The 27,198-nt window shown below is 37.3% G+C and overlaps 1 protein-coding gene across 1 annotated transcript in view; it reads left to right on the forward strand.

The window, feature by feature from the left end:
• The window catches only part of DPP10 (dipeptidyl peptidase like 10), a 564,363-nt gene that overhangs the window by 457,289 nt on the left and 79,876 nt on the right, over positions 1 to 27,198 (forward strand). Inside the window, exons 6-7 of the mRNA XM_072874221.1 lie at positions 22,824 to 22,876; positions 22,979 to 23,060. Of these exons, the coding sequence (XP_072730322.1) occupies positions 22,824 to 22,876; positions 22,979 to 23,060 (135 nt within the window). The remainder of the gene's footprint in view (positions 1 to 22,823; positions 22,877 to 22,978; positions 23,061 to 27,198) is intronic.

Raw genomic sequence — 27,198 nt, forward strand, 5'->3', positions numbered from 1 at the left:
TTTCAAGAGGTACCAGCAAACAGTAGCTACAGGCAAATGTCATATAAAGCAACTTCTACACCTTTGTAATATATTTAAGTGTGTTTGAAATGAAGTTGTTCCTCATAATGAAGAATAAGTAGTCAACATACCTGCTTTACTTTACTTTAAGTTTGAAGCGTCTTTTAATTTGAAATCAGATGCAGATTTTTTCTTGTCTCAGTGTAAAATAAAAAAAAAAATCAAATATGGGCAAGCCCGTAGACCTTATCCTGTTCTTAGAGTACTTTTTCTGCTTTCCTTTCAGCTCTTTGTACAGAACTTCACTCTTTGAGTGGATTTAATTCTGGAAAGTTATCAACTTTATTGCATAACTGTGGGATATGTTTCTCTAAATGTCAGGTATTATCAGAGCACAGCACATTTAGAAGAACTCAGACTGTATAACCTCAAGGTTATATGTATTTAAATCTGTCTTCCTTACATTTTATACGAGACAGAGTATCTCCATCTAAAAAGGCCTGTGATTTTTTTTCTCTCCCATTAGTTGCCATACCTTAAAATCAGTAGGGAAAAAACCCAAAAGCAGAGCCATGAGGGCCAGAGCTGCACAAAGTGTTGACATATTGAGGTTGTAGGTTTTTACTTACCTGTGAGATACAATATGGTGTTATTCATTATGCCAAAAAATACCTCTTCAAGAACAGACTAATTTCTTCTCTGCTAAGGACTGAAAAAACAAGATTTAGTTATTTATTAATATAAAGTCTTCCCATTTAGTATTTTAAGTTGCCTGGCTTGAAAGTAAATTTGCACAGAAAGATGTCCCTCTGAGTCCAGTTTAGAATTGCTTGCATCTTTGAAATGTCTCCAGAGTGACTCAGGAAGGTCTCCTGAGATTGGCTTTGAAAGCAGGGAGAGCTAAATTCAAAACAGGCTGGGGGAGGCATATCTGAACCACATCCCTGGTGCCCAGACTAATCATTGCACGAGCTTCTTCTGCCCGCGGTCCTCACCTGAGGACCCTGCTGTACGCTCTGTCTCTTGCTGCAGCTGGTTGTGAACCACAGCAGGAGCCCTTGAAGTCCTTGTCCTATTGGGTGTGTGAGCAGTGGTCCCTGGGGTGGGCAGGTCTCTGGGGCAGCGCATCTTCAGATCTCAGTGGGCAGGGAGAGAGTGTCTGCCGGAGGCAGGGAGAAGACACCCCTTCCTGGACAGCCGGGTGCTTGTGGCAGCTGGCGGGTATAGCACCACGGCTGCCGCCTTCTTGAGCAGCATTTGAAAGGGCAGCAGTGATTGCTGGGGCATGGGGTGTGTACGTGCAGTGAACAGTGGGTCTGAGGATGTTCAATAGAGGAGAGCAAAGAGTTCAGCTGTTGGGGATATCAGCTGTATTTTATGTGTGATAGCAGAGCAATTTAGCACCTGTTTCAAAACTGTGATTTTTTTTCTTTTTCTTTTCCCTGTATGTGAGGAATTTTAATGTAAAAAGGGCACCTCTAGGAGTAGTTAATAACTGAGTTTCTTCCAGTGATTCTTTTTCCCCCAGGGCTGCAATATTGGGTTGCAGCCTAAATTTTGCCTATGATCCACTTCACAAACCTGAGTTCTATTTTACATCTGGCTCTTAAATGATACTGAAAAAGGCATCCTGTATTCACATAGGATTCCAGCTGAAATTAATAAAAAATTTGACCACATGATGCAGTTAAATATTTAACTTCCATCTGAATCTTGATGCGCAGGTGCTTAGCTGAGCCACAGCACATGCAGCACAGTTGCTATAAGCTGCCTGACTGGCTTGCAGTTGTAGAGCAGTAGCTGATTCTTTTTCTCCCCTTGTTGTTTTCTTTGCAGTTTATTGGAGCAGTAGCTAGAAATCAGGCTGTTTCCTCTTTTCATGTATCATCTCCTTTGTTTGTTCTTGCATGGGCCTTGCTGGAAGTTTGGAGAAAATGTACGACCCAAAGAAAGAAACAAATGCCTTATGCTTAACTTTGTACAGAAATAGAATAACGGGAGCAAGTACACAAAATCAGTCAAATACCATACCCAGGGATGTGAAAGCTGTGTATGAATTGCCCTGCAGATGGTGGTCCTCTGGGCAGGGCTAGAGGATGCTTAGGAGAGCACCACACCTCCCCACCTGCACCTGGGCGGGCTGTCCTGCAGTGCATGTGAAAGTACAAGAGAGGAGGAGGAAGAACAAGGGAATTGTAGTTCACTCAGATTTTGTGTCAGCGTGTAGTTATGGCATGGCCAGGACGTACAGGACCTAGCATCTGGGAAGTCCCCCTGGGGTGACTGAGTGAAGGTGAAGAGTCATTAGAAAGTACTCCAACAATAATAAAAGGGAAAATGAGGAGAAAGTCAATCTGTAGCTCAGAGAGAGAAGGAAGAGCTAATAACAGTGAAGGCTAAAGTGTTGATTGTCTGTTTTGCTCCAGTGTTCAGTAGGCAAGGTTAGCTGTGATCCAATGGTTAATGCATTTAACATCAGCAACAAATGGGTAAGAACTTAGCTTAAGATAATGAAATAAAAGGTTAGAACTGCTCTCCTGACCCTGATAAAAATCGCTGTAGGGAAGTAGCTGAGGTAATGTAATTGTGATTATTTGTTATCTGTGAAGACATATGGAAGATAGACAAGATCCATAAAACTGAAAACAGCAAACAGCGGTCTTCCCCAAAAAGAGACCAAACAGGAGATTCTGGGGAATTTTAGTGGCGAAAGGGAGGGAGATGATTGATTTGGGGGGGGAGTTAAAGTTGAACTGCTTGAAAGTGCCTAGAAGATAACAAGGCAGTGGGTAACTGCCAGCATCCATCAGTGAAGTTCAAATCGTATCAAATCAGTCTAATTTCCCTCTGTAATTGTACAAAAACCCTGGTGAGTAGATAAGGAGCAGCAGGCGTGGTACGTCTTTCTTCCAGTAGAGTCTTACCTGCTGTTTTCCATGGCATTGCCATGAGGGAGCTGAGGAAACATGGTCTACTGGGACACTGTAAGTAAAAGCAGATTGCAGTTCTGTGCTTAGAGTGAATGCTGGCAAATAAATGTTTCACTGTCAAAAAAGATAGATTTATGGTTCATAGGGCTCTGGCCAGAGACCAGTGATATTCAACATTTACCTTAATGATTTGGATGATAGAAGAGGGAGTAAATTTATTTAAACTTGCAGATTATACCAAACTGGGTTACCGGCAGCCTTGGGGACAAGGTCAGAATTGAAAGCTATATGAACAAATTGCAGAAGTGATTTGAATATGCGGGTTATAATTCAATAGCTACAAAGGCAAGCTCTTACACTTAGTTGGCAATAAATCTAGTAAACAAATACACAATAGGCAGTGTATGATAGACAGTAGTATTGTAGAAAAAGATATGGGGATTACAGCAGGTCACAAATTGAACACAAAAATAACGCCCTACTGTTTAGGAAAAAGAAGGAAGTATCACACTTCAGTGTTTAAGCATGTGTTTTCTGTAGGACATGTGAAGTCTTGAAAACATTATTTAGGTTAAGAAAGAATTGGGTTTCCTTAGCCTCAACAGGAGAAGGCTGGGTATGTAAGTCTTCAAATATGTAAAAGGTTCCTGTGAATAATAAGATGATAAACCTTTTTCTTTTATATGCTCTCGTGATAGGAGAAGTAATAGGATTAACTTGTAGCCAAGGAGATTTAAGTTTGAATGAAGAGAAACCTTTATAACTCTAAAGATAGTTAAAAACTGAAATAAATGTAGAGTTTCCACCCTTGGACAGTCTTTGTAACCTGGTTAAACCAATGTCTTCTGTATGCTTTAGGGGCAGCTCATTCTGTCTTGAGGTGAGACTATGGCTGGTCCTCAGTCAGATTTTTCTATCATTTTTGCATCAAGCACTGGTATTTTGGGTACTTAATCCCATACTGCTTACTATTACAGTCCCCTACTCTGTTTCAATGCAGAGGATAATCCAATAACAGAGAAAGTCTGTTTACGCACATCTTCGAGACTTAACAAATTCCCTTTTCCATATTGATTGCAAAACATGTTTAAGTTGCATTAAGTATGATCAGAATGTTGATCAGCTCTTCTGCATTAGCAGACAGGGTTGTAAGATTCCAGTTTCTTTACTACACTGAGCTCTCTTCTTGCAATACCATGTTAGAGAAATGCATATTAAGCCAAATCTGATACGCATGGAGACAAACCACATCATGATGGAAGGAATAAAAAAATTGCCAAAAGAAGTAGTTCAGAAGATCATGAAGTAAGCACTCTTTGCCTTCAGATATACATGGAAAGCTGAATTTGAAGATAATATTCCATAATGACAGTTCTTAAATTTCTTGGTGTCTGTCCTACTGAAAAGTAACATAATTTACTATATTGATAGAACATTTGTATTTGTGAATTATGATAAGTTGTTTTTAATTGGCTCTTATTTTTTATTAGTACCAATTATTTAGTTATAGTAAAATGAAGTTGCACATGAAAAGTCCACTGAAGAATGTCAAGTTCTAGGCATTTTTTAAATTATTTTTTTCAAAAAAAGGTGGTTTTGTCAGTTTGCACACAGCAATTTAGTACTCAGAATTAATTGCATGCTAATTTAATTGGACAAGGAATCATCTGTCAGTGTTAGAAAGTTAATGAAAACTTGTAACTTACTGCTAAAACGCTGTAGACAGAGCAGCCTATACTCAAACACTTTATTTCTTAAAATATATTTATGGGGTATAATGCAACACTTTGCTGTGTGATAAAAATCTTTGAGAAGATGTAAAAGAAGTAAATGTGTTATTATTAGTATGGAATAAAATGGATAGCCTTGCTAGATACAGTCTTGCTGTACAAAGTATCACAATGTCTTTATCTCACCTTTGTAGTTCAGAGTTACAATCACCAGAAGGGTAATTGCTCGAGTAGCTCTGCGGTCAGATTAGCTGCAGTGGCCACAATAGGAAGACTAGAGAATTTTAGTGTTACATTTTACAGCTAATGGTGGTCTAATAGAGATTCATTCAGGTAGGAGCTATGCCAGAAATGCAAATGGAAATTTAAAAGGGTCTGCTTGGGAATACTGGAAAATGCAGGTTCTCCTAGATAAAAATAGTAATAGGCTCCTGGGTGTGAGTCCTGCTAGATCAGCTCTACCAGAATAATACATATGTAAGGAAAGCAGTCTTCTGTAGGAAGCCCCATCAGTTAATAACTGAAATGGATGATGAGAGAGTTAAAATTTCTTCTATCAAAGCAGATCATTAGCTGCCTGACTAACTTTACCTGCTTCCTAAATACTGATAGAGAAGTGTCTGCTAACAGAAAGAACTCAGTAGCATTTAGTTATATATATCTTAGCTGTCAGGTACCACTGACCTAATTTGAACAAAAAAAAAAAAAAGTTGGGGAAGAAGAAGACATATCTATATAAAGAATAAAGTTCTTAATAGACCCTTATAAATTCCTAACCCACTAAATGAATATGCAATTAATCATATAGCTTGCACCGGTATACATTGGTAGTGCTGTGCTTGTAGGGCGCACTGCTCTTACTGATTATCATTCTTAATATTGTAAGAGAGAAGAAGGAATGATCATCTTTTTAACAAGTACTAATTCTTAGGGTCACATTTAATCTCATTCCCAAAGCATTCACATGTAATCCATATATGTCTGTGCTTGTTTAATATTAGCTGGAGTGGGAATGATGTGTAGTAAGGTCACTCCGCAGACTCTTATGAAACATTTATTTGTTTAATGGCAAGCTGAGGTCTACACATGAAATAGATGCCTGAAATGGCTCTTTATGTTCGTGAGGATAGCAGTGCTCTGTACCACTGAGGACCGTGAAATTTTGTTACTGAATTCAATCAGAGAAGATCCAGACTTTGAGAGAGCGCTGAACCAGTTACACCACTCAGTCTCAGACCACAGAACCAGGTGGAGAATAAATCTGCACCCTGCGAGAGGGTGGATTTACTATGAATCATATCCCTTCTCCTCACCATGTACAAAGCTTTGCTGCTTGTATTACTCTGACACACATGGTTCTTATCTCTGAAAGAAGCCTGGATCATCATATATGTTTCTGTATTTTTTTTTTTAATCTCAGCTTCCACATTGAATGTATCGATCTTATAAGTAAAATATAACTAAAGGGAGTTGAGTAAGAGTCATTCAAACTGCTGCACCATTATTAGTAACAGAGATTCTGTAATGACTTTGCTAAATTGACGATAAATTTCTGTAAGGGAAGAGAAGTTTTCAGGGAACTTGATGGTCGAGATGCAGACCAAAAAGAAATGGCTGTTCTCCCTCTTGAATATGTAGCCTATTGTGTATCTCTTATGACAAATAAACCACATTTTAAAAGAGGATATAGATGTTCAAAATGGACATAGTTCAATAGAGTCCAGTGTTAGAAAACAGTAGAGTGACTGAGAATCTGGCCAGTGGATTATCATAAAATAGCCACTGCTTACTTGGAAATCTAAGAAGCTTAATTTGATTAAAGTCCCATTATTATTTTTAAAAGGACACAAATGTGAAATTTACTAGGTAGTTCCTCATGTTAAAGGTGCTTAAACATTTTTATAACCCCCACTACTGAAATTTAAAAAAGTATTGATCTGTTTTTACTCATTATGTACATAATCACTTTAGGTTTAATCATTTAATTCTGCCCATTGAATTACAAGGAAGACGAATGAAATGTCAAATAAGTGGTTATATTACGGAATTTGCTCCACTTGATTATGTGAGAGGAATATAAGCACTTTACATCAGGTATTTGATGTAAAATCACTTTGATTTCGTAATGTTTTCATTATGATGGCTTTAGCGTGTGTGGAAAGGGTAAGGGTAACAATTTCCAAGGGCTTACACGTCAGATTTACAGAGGTATTTGAATGCCTAAAGGTGCAGATAAGCACCAAAGATGATCTTTAAGAATCATGCTAGAGGTATGCATCTCATGGACTTACTGACATCTCATTGGCTTCATCTGACACCTAAATGCATCCATCTTTAGAAAGTTCAGAATTCTATTCCCCACATATGTTTTATGCAGCGTATTGAAAATGATGTCAGATATGGCCATGAGAGGACCCTGGTGTTATTGTTGCCCCTGCAAGAGAGCTCCAACATAGAATAATCTGTTGAAGTTATAACCTGTCCCCATGGGTTGCTGACTACTTAGTTCATCTCCCTGAACAAATAATTCTTTAGGGTTTCATTGTGCAAATAACTGAAAATCTCCAGTTGTCACTTCATACATATATATATGAGTGAACTACTGTGAGCATATATGTCAACTTAATAGTAGTGCTTATTTGAATTTACTACTTACTTGTTTCTGGATACAAATCACACATTAATGAACTAACCAAAGTTTACAGAGATCAATCAAAAGATTTTCATCAGAGATGTAAGTTTCCTGTAGCCCTCTCTTTTCAGATACATTCACGTCGCAGATGGGAATGGTTAACCAGACCAGGCAGTAAACTGTTTTTATCAATACCTAGATTTGAAAGGCCTAAAGTGAGGATAGGCTTCCCTAACAGAGGATTTCTTCTGTCAGGAATCTTTTCCTTTCAAAGGCCTAAAGTGAGGATAGGCTTCCCTAACAGAGGATTTCTTCTGTCAGGAATCTTTTCCTTTCAACTTTGCTTTGTCAGGTGATCTGCCAAAATCTGAATCTAGATTATTTGCTTCAAAATAAAATCTGAAACATTTATGTTGGGTTTCACAAACATAACTGAATTCAATCCTGACAGAGTGGCTCTTGAGGTTGTTAATCTTTGCTATAGCAAACCCCACCAGAACATTTACTTGTTTCTTGAACTATATTCCTTTTCTAATTATTCCGGAGTTGGCAAAGGGTTTATGTACAATTTAATATTTCTGTTTATATAGGTTTTATCCAAAAGTCACAGTTCCTACATGAGTTCATAAGCAAAGCTTTTTACATAAAATAGTTTTGGTCACTAGCGCAGAAGCTCACAAAAGAAAAAAAGTCCCTCTGAAGATCACGTTCATAATCACATTCAACTCAGTATATACAATGATAAAGACATTTGAAATTAAGCATGCTTACCAGAAAAACATTGCCAGAAAAAAAAGAATGTTCTGTGTAGTAAATCACAGAAAGATCTAGTTTGTTTAGCAAAGAATTTTTTTTATTAGGTGAAATCACTAGCTTTCTCACAAACATTTTGGGATCAGAATAGAAGCTCGGGAAATGTGCAAGTGACCTGTCAGAAGGTTTTGAAAATTGACTTGTAGCCCCTGCAGCAGTGTTAAAAGAGCAACTCCAGCTGAGTCCTTAACTTGGTGTAGTGAAGCTGGATCATGGAAATGTTTACTCTATGTATGAGAAAATATGTAGCGTTACTGATACTTGCTTAGCTGATGACTGATGGGAAAGATTTTGAGCGCACTTACTGCAGCTTTTACTCAGAGATTATTAGAAAATTATTTTTAAAGTGTAATTACTGATGCAGCTTTGTACTTGAGATAGCAACCTGAGATTGCATCTCATAGTAAAAGGTGTCCTACAACAGCTTGAAACCAGTACTGTTTGCTGTTCACATGCCTAGCAATCACCATGAAATGCAGTCAGTTCATAAGCATAATGCACTACCTTGTAAATCTTGTTTGCACAGATTATCAGAACAGGGCTTTAATGAAATACTTGGAACTGATGTCTCTGGATGGAAATAGGGAAACTACTGAGGTGACAAATGGGGAAATTATAAATATGATCAACAAAATTATGGAATGTTGAAAGACGGAGAGGAAAGGTCTACCATCACAACAAAATTAATTCTCAGGGCAGCCATATTAATACAAGTAATACCATCTGTATTATCAGTTATGCAGCAGTGTCTGGGACCCATACTTTTGGTATGTTCTGTACCAACCAACATAGATTAATAAAATGTAGACAGTTTTTCTATTCTGTTGAATTCATTCTTGCAGTTGAAGTTGCCTTTCTCTGCTTTGACAAGGCAGTGGGTGAAGATGATGAATGCCATAGTTGCTACATACACCATTAATGGTGATCTCATTTGAGAGTACTAAAAAAACCAACAAAAAAAGCTGTTTTGCCATTCCTTAACAAAAGCTAATATCTGATGCAATTTAACAAGTGGTCTGATATGTTCTGTGACTGTACAACCAGGGCAGAAAATAGTTCTCTGGGAAATACTTAACATCAAGAACAAAAGAAGTTAATTATTTTTAAAATAGAGCAAAAGATGTGGTAAGAACATTATACAAAAGAAAAGGACTAAAATAGATTTTAAAAAAAACAAAAAACAAAAAAAAACCCCAAAAACCAAACACCACCACTTTACCAGTCACTTCCCCAAAGAACAAAAACTAGAGAAATAAGTAGTGAAGTATCAAGCTAGCTCCTTTATCATTGAAATCTGGAATTTGCTACTTCTTCCTTGAAGCAGGGACAAGTAACCTTCATGGAAAGCCTGTGTCTTTCTAGTAATATAGATTTACTTAGTGTGAAGAAAATGGGTCAGCCTGACCCAGGTCATTGCTTAAAAAATGCTAAGGCAGAGCTTCCTTTCACTAGAAACACCATTGCAACAGCGTAATTGAATCCACCATGCAAATGGATATAAATGGGGATGGTTGGCACTACTGTGGCTTTTAGGAAACAATACATAATCCTGTAATGGAAAATTTTGTTCCAGAGCAAATGCCCAAAGACAAAAAGGTCTGTGTGTTTTTCAAACATTTTAACCGTCCTGTCTTACAATTCTCTTCTTGTAGCTCATTGTATGGCAGGGGTATCTCCTGTCTACATTATGCATGAGGAACCCATCCCATCTTTCTCAGAAGAGGCATTGGCTGCATTCCTGGCTTCTTGATCAAAGAAAAATTGGCTGACTGTCTCTTCTCTGACTAGGCCAACAGGTCAGTCAGGAAAGCGGATAAATCTGCTGGCATTTGCATCTCTCAACAGTGTTGAAAGGAGGAGTGTTGAATAAGTGAATTCCTGCAAAATGAGAGTTAGCAGTTACTTTGGTACAGATAGAATGAAAGGTCTTTTAAAATACGTACACAGACAGAGTTGAAATACCTTGAAGTAGATGGCAAAGACTAGACCTTTATGTAACTGTCCCAGAGAAATGTTTTAAGCACATCTTTGCAAAGTTGTCTTTGTTGCACATCATGCTTTAAACCAAGCTTCGGTCTCATGCTCTGAGGAACACTGATAGTGTGACAGACCTAACAGATCAAATGGTTGGGTCCACTTTTTAGAGGAATATTAAGATGTGCCCCTTTATTATCCAATTTTTGTGTTCCTTTTAAGTACGGACAAGTCTTTTTGGGTATTTGAGCATGAAAGGTTGTTAGCCTGGGGTCTTAGCCAATGAATTAATGTTTCAGTGAAGGCAGTCAACCACCTGCACAAATTTAACCTTTTTAATTCTATTTATTGTCTGCAAATATAGCACCAGATTAGATGTTTCCTGGAGAGCTGAGTTTGGTGTGAGGTATTCATCACTTTGTTATAGCTTCTTTGAGATCACCGTGAAGTAGTCCCTTGTACTAAATGAATAACTCTCTTATCATGACCTTTTAATGGCTTCATCATGAAGAGGTCTTTTATTTGCTACAAGACTCTACTTCATGTTACCCCTGTCAAAGGAACTATAATATCATAAAACGGCCACAACAGAGACTAATACAGAAATATGGTACAATAAGAGAAAATTAGTGAAGGTAGGCCTAGTTGACTACAAGCAGCATCATGGCTTGCTAATGGGAAGTGCTGGAGTGGATAACTAGCTGTGAGCTCAATTGTTGGAAACTGCATATAGAGGTGATATTTTGCTCAGTTTTGTAACAAGGTAGTGGAACAGAAGGGGAACAATATAAGCCAACTAGCAGGACCAGCAGCACCAAAGAAATCACAGAGATAAGGGAGATGAATAAGGCATGACCAAAAAGGAAGTTTAAAGATGAAATTTAGCCGTAGTGATGCTTGTGGAACTTACTCCTATGGACAAGATTTTCTTTTCATGCTGTCTTAACATAGGTATAGTTCATTGAAGATACTGGAGTTCACACTCCAGTGCAGAACTGATGTAAGAAGGGGAGAAATCTAAATTGCAGTGTTTAAATCATTTGAAGAGTTTAAACACAGTTCCTAGAGAATGGTTTGGAGGGATGGAGTCCTGGCCATGTTGGCTGCCTGAGTCATAAAGGTTTGATTGCAGTACAAGAGTGTTTAACAACATGGATTTCAAAAGTAGTTGGGAAACCTGTTCACAGCTCAACCTACAGGCAGATAAATACTCAAAGTCAAGACAAACAGTCATTTTCTGACAAAAAAACTCTTATAAAAGACTAAATAAGGAATTGAACACTATTGAAAAAAACCCCAGTAGCATACAAAAAATTCCCTGGAGAGTCTAGCAGACAGAGTTACCATTAAAGGTGTCTTGGTGTCACTCTGGGAGACTCCCAGAGAAGAGAAGATGACTTACCAGTGTGAAACAGTCGCTGCTTTCCTGCTTTTCCATGTGGAATATCCATGCTAAGCAATTAGTGATGATGCTAAGCAAGGTAAAAGCAGGAAGTTCATGTATTCAAGTACTGAACTGTCAGATTCCTGAGAAAACCGTTTGCCTTTTTCACTCATGTCTTTTATCCTCCAAAAGAAGGCGGCTCTAAATGCCAGTCTGCTCTGCATAAATTTCCTTCATCAGTCCCAAGAGCCTGTGTTTTCCAGCCACCATGCCCACACACTGCAGATCTGCTTACTGCTTTCCCTCCCTGCTGCCTGTTCTCTTTTGATCTGATTCTCTTCAGCCCTTTAAGGGACTCAGTTCTGTTTTGTTCTGAATTTGTTCTGTCTTTTTATTATTTCTCTTTTTTCCTATCCTGATATTTTTAGCCCTATTTTTTTTTGTCTTCCTTCTTCCATCTTGCATGCTTGCTGGTTTACCCATCTGCCTCCCCCAGCCCAGTTTTCTTTTCCATTTTCCCTTTGCATTTCTTCAGACCCACAGGCCATTTATCTCATTGCTTGTCCTTTCTCCAGCTCCACAGGGTCTTTTCATCTCCTCATGTCATTTGTAAGCAAACAGCAGAGGTATCTGCTTTCTTACTGCTGCCGGAGTGAGTCAGGTTGTCTGGAGAAGAAAAACAGATATTGAGACTGTAGTCTTTACTTCAAAATTGTCCCATTCTATGCCTTGATTGTCTTTTGTATCCTCATCATTTCAGGGCATCTTCAGTTCAGTTTTGTGCTCAGAACCTGGACATTTTATTTTATATGGAATGTGATTTTAGAAAATATTTTCTCAACAACTTTTTTAATCCATTTCTTTGCACATAATGTTTCACTTTAATCAGCTTATGCACATTTTTGTAAATATCACCACGTGTAGAAGTGTGTCTCTTGAAAACAAGATGGTATTTTTTCTGCATTTGCCAATTTTCTCTTTAGCAATCTGTTTGAATAAATACAATATGCGAGGAACATATTACCTTGGAAAAACTGAGAAGAAATCCAAGTCTTGGCTCGATTCTTCCACGGTATCCCAAAGAGCAAACTAAACTAAACCATCACAAAACATTCTAAGGAGACTTGATGCAGCTCTGCCTTCAAGAGTCAGTGATTGAAAACATATTTTGATTTCAATTAACAGTTTTCAATATGTGTGGAGATACTCAATCCAAGTTTCCCATAAAGGATGCCTCTCGTACGGGATTCGGGCTATACTGGAAGGACCCTGTAAAGAGATCAGACTGTTTAAAGTATCAGGCAGTATCAAAGTACTTAAATATATGTTCTTCTAAGACAGATTTAGTATCCTCAGCTGCAATGACCAGAAGCAAGCACCCTCACCAGCCTCATATTTCTATGGAGATAAAGTTCTGGTTGTGTTGTCAGAATTGATATCTTCCATTTCCCCTTACGCTAGTCCAGAACAAAATATGCATGCACATTGTGAAGCTGTCTGCAAATCAGTTCAGGAAAAGACAAGTTTCTATAAATCCCAAAATATTTGTAAAGGCAAAATTTTAATAGTTCTGAATACGAGTGTGAGCATACACTTGAGAATGATGTGCATGTACACGTGTATCAATAGAAAAAACGCGCACGTTATGCTTGAGGCTTGAGACTTGAGACTTACCAGCTTCGCCGTCATGTAACAATGATTTCAGTGAAGTCATACCTGTTTTTTAATGCTGAAGGTGAATAAGCCAGAAAAAATTCATATAAATTTTTGTTGTAAGTCATCTCATACAAGACTCAAGAAACATATTTTACGTGATAGTGTAACTAATAGAATTTAAAATGACAGTGATATATGAGGCTTTCAGAAGTAGCAATGCAGAACATTCTTTTTTTGAATAATTCACTCATCTGAAGTTATAATATATTCAAAAATGATTGAGTTGCATATCCAAATATAGGGTGGTCTATCTCAGCTCTTGATGGAGGAGAAGAAAAAGAAGTTTCTGAAGTTATCCTGAACTGTGGTTTGTATCACATTACTGTTGGTTAGATGAACTGAGTTTGATTGTGAATTAATTAACATTCTGCAGTGGATGTCTTTTTCTTGAGATAATTAATCTTAGTGAAAAATTATATGTGGGACAGTTGAAGCTTTAGCAGATTTTCTAGAGGTGCTTTTTTGTTTAGGCTTCCTTGACAGCCTTTTTTCTTATAGGTAAATTATGTGTCTAGGAATGTCTTGCCTTTATATTTATTTTGGTTTGGCAGCATATAGTTGTTATGGCTGGCAATATTTCATGCCCCAAAGTATTAATGCTAACCATAAATTATTACCAATGATATGCAGTGGTTCTTTTCAATCATGACAAATAATTGATGTTGATTGAAACAAATAAATACGATGCTTTGCAAAGTTATAACCTTGTCATTTAACTTCAGTGCTGCAAATGCATCAAGCTATCTTAAATTAACTCTTTGCAATTAGATACAGAGCTTTCAGAAACAAGATATTCCACCTATAAAGGCCAAAAAATTATGCAAAAAATATAGAGAGATTGAGAGATCAATATTGGCAACATTTACTGCTAGTTTTTTGCTTCCAGAATTGGGTAGAAACAATAGGATTCAAAGATGTGTGGAAATTCATCATCTCATTACCGACTTTTTGGTTGGTTGTTTCTCAGGGTTTACTCCAAACCCATTGAAGAACACATTGGGAATCTCCATTTGTGTGTCATACTATTTAAAATGAGAAGTCCCATAAACTTTGTTTCAGATGCAGGAGGTCAGGCACGATGACCATAGCAGTCCTTTCTAGCTGTATGAACTATGAATTAATGTATCATTAACTGCAGTTTAAAATTAAGGTAAACTGAAAAGATTTACTGGATTGTGGTGCAAATCCACAATTCATGAAGGAGTTAAATTCTAGGCCTCTCTCTACCCCAGATATAATCCATATGAAATCAGTCATTAACTTGTGTGATTAAATTCTTGCTGACTGTAGGACCAGGCAGATAACAACACCTCCAAACACTACATCTCCCAAGAGCAAAAGGTACCACTTTACTGAAGCATGGTGTGAACCATTTCTGGAGTATACCTCTAAGTGAGTTGAGCTTTGGTATCCATACGCAGTCTGAGGTTTCACTGTATTTGTTGCCATGGCATGAAATCAACAGAATTACAATCTTTAACCAATATTCTCATAAATACGCAGTCAGTCCCTTATTGATATAGTGTGTGTTTTATTCAAACTCTTCATTTGCAGTATAAGTGTTATATAGTGGTTTCATGTGTCTGCAGCTTGGAAGTTGATGCTGCAGTGCTCTTTTCACTTTTTATGCACTCAGGCAGCCAATGACATGAAACCCAAACACGACCATGCCATATTTAGTTGTTTAATCCCCTTCAGAAGCAGTTCCTATGCTGGAGAACACATGGAGTCAGACTGGACAGGCAAATGGGGAACATTTGAAGTGAATGATAATGGAGTTTTAAAGGAAGGTGGATTTCACCTAATAATGTTATTGATAACATTAACATTATTAATTTATTAACACATAAATTACAAAATGGATGGAGGATTCATCCAGTAGCTGTACTTTGCCTTTGGCAGTAGTCATGCTGCTACTAATTTCATCTTATTAACTCCATCACAGGTTTTACTAACAGAGGTGTCACACATCTCGTAATACAAAGGGAAGAAAAGAATATATCATTTTTATTGTTTTGTGAAAGTTCTGGGTCAGCACATTAGATACTGATTCCATTCTCTTTGCACTGCAGTCCTAGCAAAGTCACATGTCTTAAAGCTCATAAAAAGGAAATGAGGAATAGAAGTTTGTTATGTGAATGTTGATCCATTTTTTTGGAGAGCAAGAAGTTGCAGCTTGGAATCCTGATGGCATAAGGCAAAGACTAACACCCACTGTAACTCATTTTGCTTTCAGCAGACTACAACAAAGGATGAAATCTGGCCACAAATAATTTGGTGTTCTCCAAATGTGTAGCAGAATAAAGAGTTTGTATATATTAATGACCTGCTCAAAGTCTTTTCTTACTTCCATTGCTGGAAATCTGAATTACACCAATGTACACTGAGCAAAACTGAGAGTGAAATATCACTAGCTAGAGGAGAAATAATTTAGATAATAATTTGTGTGATCTATATAGCTAATATGTATAGACTTTGTATAATTTTGTATAATTTGTATAGGCTGTGCTTTTGTATAGAGAGTGAATTTGAATATATAGTAACTTGACTTACTGAAAATACATATTACAATTATTTGTTTTGGCTGTCTCATTTCATGCTAGCTGAAAATTAAGTAACAAAAGTCAGATCTCTACCATACAACAGAATATGTTATAGAGCCATCCAACCTCCTTTTAGTCTTGATTTGTATGCTTTCGCACTGTGTGTAGATACTACCTGCGGTCTGAAAATGCTGTGGCTGGATCAATGCAGCGTCATGCTTGAGAAGCCGTGCCAAAGCCCCATATCACAAGTTCATGCACAACTAGCTCAGCATTGCATTTCATTGCACTCCCAGTTAACTGTGGTCAAATCATGCAGAGCTAGATGGGTTGTGTGCATCTGTGGGATAGACTTACCCAAAGTCATCAACACAGTTTCATATTGTCCGCTATGTCACTTGCTTTCGATGCGACTGTCGCAAGCACAGTGCATTAATTTCAGTAATCCTTTCAAAAGGTCTCAGTAACCATCCTGTGCATCTAGATTTCATTATGTTCCCCTTATATTCTCTCCACTCTGCGTCTGGTACTTGCTTATTATTTGTAGTTCATGGCATGTTCTGCAGGCTCCGTTTTTCTTCCAGGATACTTTTATCCCAAAGGCAAAAGGGGAAGCAATATATGTTTGCATTTCTTTGTCTAAATTGAATTTTTGAGTCTTTAGTGAAGGTTTATTGAAGGTTTGATCTTGGATCTGTGAATGAGGTTCCATGTGTCGTCGTGTGGGAGTACTTCCTTGCATGAATGATGGATGAATGATTGGTTAGCTTTTATCTTGGCCTTGTAATCGCTTTACCATGGCCAAGTCTTTTGGTTCGGTTTTGAGCATAAGTAGATTTTTCGGTAATTCTTCAAATGCTTAATTCAATTGTAGAAAAGAGGATGAAGGCAAAATCCTCCTCATCTTGCTGTTCTTCAAGCTGTGTATAACAGCCGGTAGTTCCTATGTCTGGCACCCACCGAAGCAGTTTGAAAACATGCTGAACCATTTCACTAATGTATTACAAAAGATCTTAAAAAGTGAGAAGGGCTATGGATGAATGAAGAAGTGAGTGTCCTTGGCAAGATGTATTCCTGTTTATTTCCCTGCTTCAGTGTGTCCTCTCCCTTGATTTCTTGGTTCGCATGCATTTTGTGAAATATATTGTAACACAGGTTATTAATTAGGAAGGATCATTTTTAGTATTAGGTAGTTCTTTTTTTTCAGCTGGACTCAGAAATGTTTGTTTCTCAGGAATGTTGTTGTAGATGTGATGGCCTGAAGAGATAAATGAGACAAGATTTGTGGGAAGAGGTAATATCTTTTATTAGACCAAGTGATGTAGCTGGAAAAAGTAGAAAAGCTTTCAGGCACACAAAACCTTTTCCAGGTCGGGTTCTCTTAGCTTGGAACTGCCTAATAACTGACTAGGGCCTGTGAAGCAATAAAAGGAGTTTCTTGATCTTTCTCTTTTTATGAATAATACTATTTGGGAGGCATCCATATATTGCAGCAGTTAAGACTTCCCACAGCTAAAGTTGATCATTCTGGTTTTAATTCTGATTAATTCCTTTAATTCTTAGAATAATAACATAGTAATTTTTCATTCAGACTAGTAGTCTCTTAAAATACTGGATTTTGTTTTCCATATCATCAGAAGTGTAAATTAACCCCTAAAAGATCTGATACCTCACTGACGAATCATAAAGATCTGTATGGTTTTGAACCTTATCTGAGAAACTGCCTGTCTTTCCAAGTCAATGTATGTGTTTTGAGGTAAGTGGGGTGGGCACGATGGCATATTCTGCAATTTCAGTTATTTAATGATACTCCGCTGCATTTTTTTTAATTAATGGGAAGGGCATGGCTTTTAAATAGTCTCTTTGTTATTTGCTAGGTACAATGCAAATGAATAGATATCTACCGTAGGAATATTGTGTGTGAGATATATACCCCATTTGGCTGGTAAACTTTGGGATAACTGAAAGTATTACTCCAGATGCTAAAATTTTCAGTTTATTTCGTATACTGTCACTTTTTATTGTTCTTGCTCAGACTGAGTGCTGTTGTGCACTGTGAGAAGTCTTATTTGGATCTGAAAGGAGAATTTGCAGAGCCTAGGAGCACTGAGAACCGCAGAGACAAGTTCAGAGTATGGGTGTCTGCATGGGTAAAAATGAAAATATAGGACAGTCTGTTCACTACCTTGCAAAAAGCTGTGCTAGCAAGGAGGCATTGTTATTGCTCTAAATAAATAACATGTGAAAGAATATAACGGGTTTATAATATAGGAAATGGATAAAGGATGCGTCAAGGTGTTTGGCATGCCCAAGCATTTTGTGATTATAGTGCTGCGGGGTTCTAATGTCATCAGCTCTCCTCCATTTCCCTGGAGCTGAGAGCCCTCATCATCCTGAAGAAATACTGCCAGTGAGGTTTTCTTGGCAGCTTTTTAGCACAAACACTATTCTGCTGAGGGATGTTTTCCAAATTACCCAAGGACAGCGAACTGAATATTTCCTGGAGTGTATTACAGAATTAGTGGAGGGTATTTGGCTAAGTGTGTATTGCACATTGTTTTCTTGCATCTCGCTGGACTATGCATTGAGTTCCATTACAGTATTTCATTTTTAGAAACCTTAGAAAGACAGAGACATTCCTTGAAAGGTAGAAAATGAAGGACATATAAAACCCAGAACAATATGTAATCTAAAAGTTCAGATCATGATTGATAAGTGTGGTTTTTTTATTGTTGGCTGTTAGCTGAATAATAGATTGTTATTTCAGTAAGTTTTGACTGGAGCAATTTGTCTTGAAATACTTTTTTCACCTTTTTCTTTTAGGTCCTTTGTAATATAGTTCTGTAATTTTATTTTTTTCATACACAAATGCAGCTAACTTTTTCAATGTTGAGCAGCATCACATAAAAGCCTATCTTCAGTTTATAAATTGATGAAAGACTGAACTCAGAAGAAATATATGATATGCAACAGTAGTTACCTACTGCATTCTGTGGCAAAAAAAAAATTAAATATATTGAGGGGGAGTTATGCTGTCTTTCTGATCTAAAAAGCCATTTCACAGTTCTTAAATGAACATTGTGGGGAACATTTTCCAGCTTATCACAACAGAAACAGGCAAGTTATTTACTTGTCAGAAAGGCCTGAACCCTAGCAAGCATACATGCCACTTGTGGAGGTAAGGCTCCTCACAGTGTCCCACCTTAATATGTATAGTTAAATTATACAAGGCCAATTATACCATCCTTTCTTCATTTTCCTCCTCTGATATGACAGTGCAGAAATTACTGTAATGCATTTAATATTTTAAAGGGCTTTGCTCTCCTACATTGCTTCACTTCTTAGAGACCTTTGCTGTGTCTATATTCATTAATTGGTTCTCCTCTTTGTACCTAGAAGATGAGTCTTTTTTCACTACAACCTTTCTCCCTTTTCCTGTTTCACACTACTTAAGTGTGTCATTTTTTTGTCAGCTGGACTAATTTACTGTCCATGTTTAAATATCAGCCTTAGTTTAGTCTTTTGATACCACCCCAGTTAGAAGGCATGGAGTACAAGAAATGTTTGAACACATTTTGGAATAGAAACGGTAGCACTTTGGATTTGAGTAGTGAAGACGACAACCAGCCTTCACTGTAAATACACTGTGAGAGGGGACAATGGAGCCCGAGCTTTACCTGTGTGAGTTCTCAGTCTGTATCTTTGCAAACTCCATCATAAATCACCAGATTTTTTTCTGATTAGTGCACATCCCACAAAGCAAGAGTTGCGGGGCAGAACCCCCAAGCCTATGTCTGCCTCTTCCAGAGGGGACGCAGCTGGTGGCAGTGTGGAAGGTTTGATCCTGGTATTTTGAGAGTCCCTGATACTCCCTACAGTTAGCGTCAGGCTTGGTGCCCTCAGCTGGGCTCTTCTTGTGTGATGCCAGATGTGGTACATTAGGGATCAGGAGACATGTGGTCCCAGCCACTGACATGGCTCTGCGCAAGCTGAAGCTTTACCAAAATAGCAGAGATCCTAAAAGGGATCTCCACAGGTAAGCCTTTATACAAGACTGTGAGAGCTTCCTAGGAATATGGCATTTACTATATAAGCCAGACTTGAAAAAGAAAGATGTTTTCTATGTCCTCTTTTTTTTGTTTGTTTTAATTTCAATAATGATGGTGTTTCAGTATGTGGCTATTGGAAGCAGGATGAATTAGGAAACTTCCTACTTGCAATTTATTCGTGGTGTTCCAATTAAGAAATAAAACTAACATGAGTGATTTGAGAAAGATGTCAGCGTCCTGTCTGAAAATGACTTCATTGTAATGTTGGTCTCCTCTGGTTGTGGAGCTCTTTCAAAGGTATTAATACTTTTAACATAACAATTTAACATATTAATACTTCTACATGAACATTTAGATAGAAATTTTACCACAAGGCAAGAGGAGAGTTTCCATGTGAAATATGAAGTGTTCTTCTCTTGTTATAGCATATTTTCTGTTAAAGCTGTCAAAATTACTTATTAGTTTAGCATTTCTGGTTGAGATATATTCTGTCTAATAATTTACTTTTTAAATATTTCTATTCTAAATACTTATCAGCCCTCCATACATTATCCATGGTATACTTTTCTCTTTTCCTGGAAGGGTGAGACCCATTCCTCTTCCCTGTATCTGGCTGTATGAGACTGTCCCCTTTAACAGCTGCAGGCAAGTGCCCCTCTGGGTAGCCTCTGGCGATGTACGCCCTGTGCAGAAACCACCATGATTTAACCGTTTATGTCCCTTTGATCTGCTGTCTTTCACCTCTAGCGATGTAAGATTTATAAAAGAAAGCAGGAGCTTTGAAGCCAACCGTTTGTCTCATTGTTTTACCAGCAGTACTTGAATAACTCTATCTTGATAGGCCCTCAGTTGTGTTATTACCAAGTTAATTTTTCCCAGAAACCTTAAACATTACACAACTTTAAACATTATGGTATGTAAGCAAGTAGTCTACTTCTACTATTTATATAATTAGATGTACATGTATATGTAGTATAGAGACATGGTAGTAGATATGTTTATGATAGCCATTTAGAGAAAATCAAGGAAATTACTTAGAATATTCTTTTTGGTGTCTTTGTACCTCCTACAGCAATCATAATATTATTATAATTTGTCTCTATTTCTGTCACACTTAGCACTTCTCAGAAGAGGCTGGTATCTTGCATGACCAAACACTTTATTATAAGCTGTAATATAAAAACTCCAAACAGTTTGGGGCATACTTATTAATATATGTGTGATTCTTCTCACTGAAGCAATACTTTTGACGTTAGTCACTGTAGACTTGGAAAATGGAAGTTATTCTTGTCTAAAAGGGAAATTTTATAGGAGGAAAATTCAACTGTTGCACAAAGTAGAGTTACTAATCTTGCAGACCTTCGTGGGCTTCTTGCAGCATCAGCCAGCAAGGTTTTAGGACATGCTAAATTCTTGGTGTATGTTGACAGAGAACTAAGAATGGAAACAGAGTCAGTGGAAGGATGTTTCGGATGGTTCTGTTACTGAATGACCTCCAGACAAAATAACAACCTCTGAAAACCCTCGTGTGCGATAGCGGCAAATTCCAATGGCTCTGTTATGTGTGATCCTCCTTTGTCTCTTCTCTTTGGAGGAGATACTGAAAGATTCCTGGTGCAGATAATATAAACTAAAGAGTTCCCAACACTTTTATCTATATCAAGGTTTAGGATTTACAGATGTATCTGTTTCCATCTAACTGGAACTAGCCTGACACTGTCCAGAAATAAGTCCTTCATGTGCCAAGCAGAGATACTCTAACTCTGTAGACGTGAAGCTACAGTAAGTCTAGTGGATATCACTCTATGTTTCTTTCTGACAGTAGTTTACATTACAAAGAAGAGTTTCTCTTAGTACAGTAATAATTAGTCACAAATATATTTTATATTCGAAGACCATGAAGTAATTTCAATTCATAATGAAACTAATTAATGCTGTGGAATTATGCTATCTTCATAATGCAAGACATAGTGGTAAAGAAATGAGCTAGGTTAAAACCAATCACCCAAGCCTGGAAGACAGCAAAATATCTGTTATTCACTATATGTATGTGTACATAAACTAACATTTGACTTCAGAGACAATGTGTAATATTTTGCTTTGATTTTAGCCCTTTGGTGTGAGTTACATCACATTATACGCTGTACCATGCTGTTCCCCACCATGGATCTTCTGGGTCCACATACATCAGGCCTTGATATTTTGCACTTAAATTACAATCCTGTTGATTTCAGTTGACTTTAAAAAACTTTTCAACAAATAAAGACAGCAGCATAAGAGCGTACATTGGATTTGCTTTTCTCTCCCATCCAGAGAATTCTGGCGTTTCTGAGACCAGAAGTTGCTGGTAACTTTCCGATGAATTAGGAAGGTTTACTGACAAATAGCTCTTTGTTTTACCCAAAATGTTGCATACGAAAAATCTCAGATAAAACAAACTTGCCCTGAATTTCAAAGAAAGTTGGTCAAAATCAGACTGAAACACATTTAAGGAAAGCCACACCAAACAGAGCCCCAGTAAGCACTCAGCTTTTCTATTCTATTCTGTGAGCAATAGCCCAGAAGGTCATTCAGGCTGTACATAGCAGGTGGTCAGAAAAATATCATATGACCCTGTATCTGTCTGCATTTCAAGTAAAATAACTGTGATGCCTGTACAATCATTTTGACCATAACTTGATGAAGAAATACAGGAAAAAGTGATTTCTTTTCCTAATGTATGTTTTGGGGTTTTTTTGTTTGGTTTTGGTTTGGTTTTTAAAATCCTTTTGTTAAACAGGAACACAGATGTTTCTGATTGGGACCTTTTCTGTGCAGTTGTTGTACAGGTTAAGTCTGTGGTTACATTAATAGATGGGTATGTGTGTCCTTCATACAGCATTCAAACCCTGGTTTGAGTCTATTGGTTATAATTAATACAGTGAAATCTTTCTTTCAGTAATAAAGATATTGGTGTTTACAGGGATTGAAAGACCGTGACTATCATAATGGTAGTCTGTATTTAATCCAGTATTTGTTTTTGTAACTCTTATGCTTTCTTTTTTTGTCACAGGTTTTTCATTATTCTTATACCGCTTCATATGTGATTTATAACATACACACAAGGTAGGTCAGATGATTGTTTTTTCAGTATGATGTCATTGTCAGTGGTTCTATACATAAGGTGATGCCAGTGTGCTCAAGTAAAAATGTTTACATTTTTTCAAGGGAAGTTTGGGAGTTAAACCCTCCAGAAGTAGAGGATTCAGTTTTACAGTATGCAGCTTGGGGTGTCCAAGGACAGCAACTGGTAAGCAAAGTCATTAAAAATGCTATGGTTTAATAATGTATTTACTCCAAACAGACTAAAGTAAAAAAAAAAATTAAAAGCCTTAAGTTAAGTTTTGTTATATATTCCTGCATGATGCTAGTCTGGTCCTGTTATAGCTTTTAGGGGATCTATTTATGTATTTATTTAAAACACATGTAAACATGTTTTTCCAGTCTAATCCCAATAAGTAAATTGTACAATTGTTGAAAGAATCGCATCTTTAATTGTGTAATTATGGAAAGAATCACAGTCATCTAAATATGCACTCAAGTAATTTTCAGAATAACCTTCTTTATGGCTACTATTATGAGAGAAGGAAAGTTGGAGGTGAAGAGAAGTTTTCAAGTGCAAGATCAATGAAAACTGTGAGCAAAAGCACAAGCTTTAACATCCAAAAGTGGATATGATGGATTCAGTGAAAAGTGGTGTTTTCATTTCAGTATGAAAATTACTGCCAAGGTCAGTTGTGCTGCATTGAATTCATAATAATAAAACCAGAAATGCTATGTTTCATGTATTGTTTTCTACCAAAAGTTTTGCCATTTTTTGTGAACATAAATCATCCATGATCATCATGACCAATCTCAATATGAGAAGAAAAAAATCGTGGTTTTAGAACAGCAGTGATTTTAAACTGACCTGTGTTGGTAGTTGAAGGCAAGAGAAAGACTTACAAAAGCTTCCAGTCTCTAAATAAGAAATTCAGATAATCCTTGTTACAATGTTCTAATAAGCTCATTAATGCCCACAGGCATGATCCTGAAGCCTGTTTACACATCTGACTTGTTCATGCAGAGAGGCTATAAGTTGAATGTCTAGAGAATATACCCCATTGCTTATATCATTCATCAAGATGGTGGGAATGTAAAAAATGTTTCTGGTTAGAATGTATTGCATTAAGGAATTGGAGGCAGGAAGGAAAAAGTAATTGGAACATGCTTGATATGTTTTAATAATGACCCATGTTAATTTTTTAATAATGAGAGGATGGTGACAGGATTGATGGTAACAAATACATAGGTTATTTACCAGGCAGCGTTATGGAACGCAGCAACCTATGTGGGTTGTAGCACAAAGGTGATGCATTTGCAAAACTGAGCAGAATTTTAAAAATATTTTAAATTGCAGTTCATAAGATTTGTCTGTGCTGTACCTCTGATTAGTAATCTAAAGTACAACTAAAATTACATACAGTGATTACTGAGAAATTAATTTTTTGTTTTCTTTAGATGTATCTTAAGAACAGGGGCAGACTTACCGATCATAAACTGCAGAAAAATAATGAATCGGAATAATGCTATCTTTATCAGTTTTGCCTAGATTGTCATTCTGGAAATATGTATGAATGCTTTCAGATACAGGCACAGGTGGACTCCTATTAAGTCTCAGAACTGCAAAAAAATAGGTGGTCGTTTTAGGTACGACCTTAATCATCCAAATTTGAAAACGTTAGCATAATTTATACTTCAGTGAGGATAACATTACTCATCTTTGTTAATGTCCCTAGTAAAGTTAATGTCATGCTTTAAAAATATCTGCTCTACTGTGGGCTTTATGTTGCCATATGGTCTGCAGAATTAGGAAATAATAACTTTGATTAAAACACAAAATCTTCTGTGCACTCTGAATGATACCAAGTATTGTCATATAGATGTAAACCTGCAATGACAGTATACTGAAGGTCACTTCCATAAAAATTGCCAATAAGAAGAATGTCCTCTTGAAGCTGTTTATGTGGTAAAAGGAGGTTTCCAAAGTGACAGAAGTGCCTTGCCACATTACCCTCCCACTTCAGCAGCAAGCCAGAAATGGAGAAGGAGCATGAATGAATAAAGACTGTTGTGCATAATGGGTGTTGCTACTGTCCAAAGGAACAGCTGCCTCTAGCAGAAACAGGACAGTAGAGATCATTCCAGCAGAATAGGTTAAGCAGACAAAAGATGTGTGACTGAGAACACATTGCCATAACGGTTCTCAGTTATAAAATTTGTCATTAGAACAAACACTTTATCAGTGAGTTTTGAACATAGATAGTACAGGAAGCAATCAACAGTGAAACTGGGTAAAGAGGAAGTCGTAAAGGGAAAGATCTAAAGCATGGTAATCCATCAGCAGGAGCTATTGATAGCACATATCTGCGTTCAGACAAAGGTGCAGTCTCACAGATCCATGTTGCCAAATACACTACGATTGGTTTACCAAAGTCCCTTCTGAAACAATACTTACTTGTCTTTTCCATATAATAATGGAAATAGCAATAATTCTTAATAAATAGAACAAGCAGTGGAATACATACTCTAAACAAAATTATCATAGTGTACCAACATGAATAATCTCCAAGAGCCATTCATTACAACTGAAGAACAAGCGGAGAACAAATTAACTGTATATACACAAATCTCGTCTAGAGAGACCAGAGACCCATGACCCATACCCTGTGGCTATCACATAAAGAAAGTATACATAGATCTCTAAAATGAAGTGGAATAGCACCCTTCCAGGTGCAGTGCAGAAGAGAATAGCAATACTATAGCCATGACTGGTCAGCAAAATTAGCACCAGATGTGAAACAAAAGGCACAGGTGTGCCTGACTGGGCCAAAGATCGTAACTTTATGCTTTAACTGTTTGGAAGGTCCTGAATTAAATCCAGATTATGTGGATAACACATGGACTTGGATCAACTATTTTCCATAAATTTGCTACAGTGTAAAATAAGATGTTTCCAATCCTTAGTTCTGCAGACAACCTAAGTAACAATATAGCCTACACAGGAATCTTAATTTGAGTTCTTCAAATGAGGGGGAATAGTCAAGAATTTCAAATAGATAATACAAGAAGATGAAGAAAAAAAAAAAGAAATGAAATGTTTGAGCAGGAAAATTTGTATGAAGCCAGGAAGTGCTTCCTGCACAGAGGAGGGAGTATGGCTGCAGTGAAATCAAGTACACAGTAATACTTTACATCCTTGGGAAAATCATGCATCCGTCTAAGTTGTCTACTGTTATGAATAATTCCTAGGGCTGTCTAATGGGATGGCAGGCTACATGTGGCTAGTGAAGAGCAACAGAGTTCGGTTCATATCAGCTACCAGATGACTGGGCCATAATACCAGTTTTGAAGCTACCATGGTTGTTGCAAGTTATTTCAGTTTCTTGCTATTTACCTAGAGTAGAGGATTTTTTAAAGATTAAGAGAAAAGCTCAGAGAAACATCTGCTGTTTGAGTCATGACATTTTGGTGGTGAAATTGAAAATGTTTGCCATTGGGGAGAACAAACTTTTATCTAATGAATTAATGTATTTTAAGGTCACATAGCTGCTATTTTTGAGAACTTTTTTCAAGGTCACACTCTTTAAATTGCTGTCTTTTAACTGTGTTAGAACTGTGCCAGATCTGAAATACCATTTCTGTGTGTCTTGGTATGTTAGGGAGCTGTTTATGTGTTTGCTAAATATTGCTCATATTTACTCATATTTGATTAAAATTTTGAAAGAGGTCAGTTGATTATCTCTTTACCTCCATTACCACAGCATTGAGGATTTCCAGGGAAAACAAACCAGCACATGATGATACCTAATTGGTTTCATCAACATTTTTCTGCCTCAAGTTTACTTGATTAGAGACCTCATTGCATGTGTCTGAGAAAGAGGTAGTCCATACCTGGTAGGAAGGCTTTACTGAGGAGGAGAGTGCTTTGGAGGCGGGGGGGTGGGTGGTTTAAAGGGCCTCTGGTGTTGAAATACCCAATTTTTATCCAATGTTCTCTCTTCTTTGGCCTTATATTCTCCAATAGTTTGTAGCAAAGGTTTTCATGTTTCTGTGCTGGACCTGGCTTGTATGTGACACAGGGGTGACAGCCTTTTCTGTCTGGATCTGTGTATGGAGATGTACCCCAATAGAAGCGTGAATATAAAAACTTACCTCTGGTCTCCGGTCTATGCAGAGTTTTCTGTGAAAGACGTAGTGTTTCTCTGCAGTGCTTCTTGCAATACGGATAGTTCTTCTGATTAATCATGGGATGGATTACTTCAAGTGGCTCCCAGTGAAGTGTGATTAGAAGTTTTTCAGTTTTACATAGCTTTTTCTTAAAAGTTTTACATAAAGTTTCTTCTCCC

This window comes from Ciconia boyciana, chromosome 10 (assembly GCF_034638445.1).
Source record: "Ciconia boyciana chromosome 10, ASM3463844v1, whole genome shotgun sequence".
Taxonomy (NCBI): domain Eukaryota; kingdom Metazoa; phylum Chordata; class Aves; order Ciconiiformes; family Ciconiidae; genus Ciconia; species Ciconia boyciana.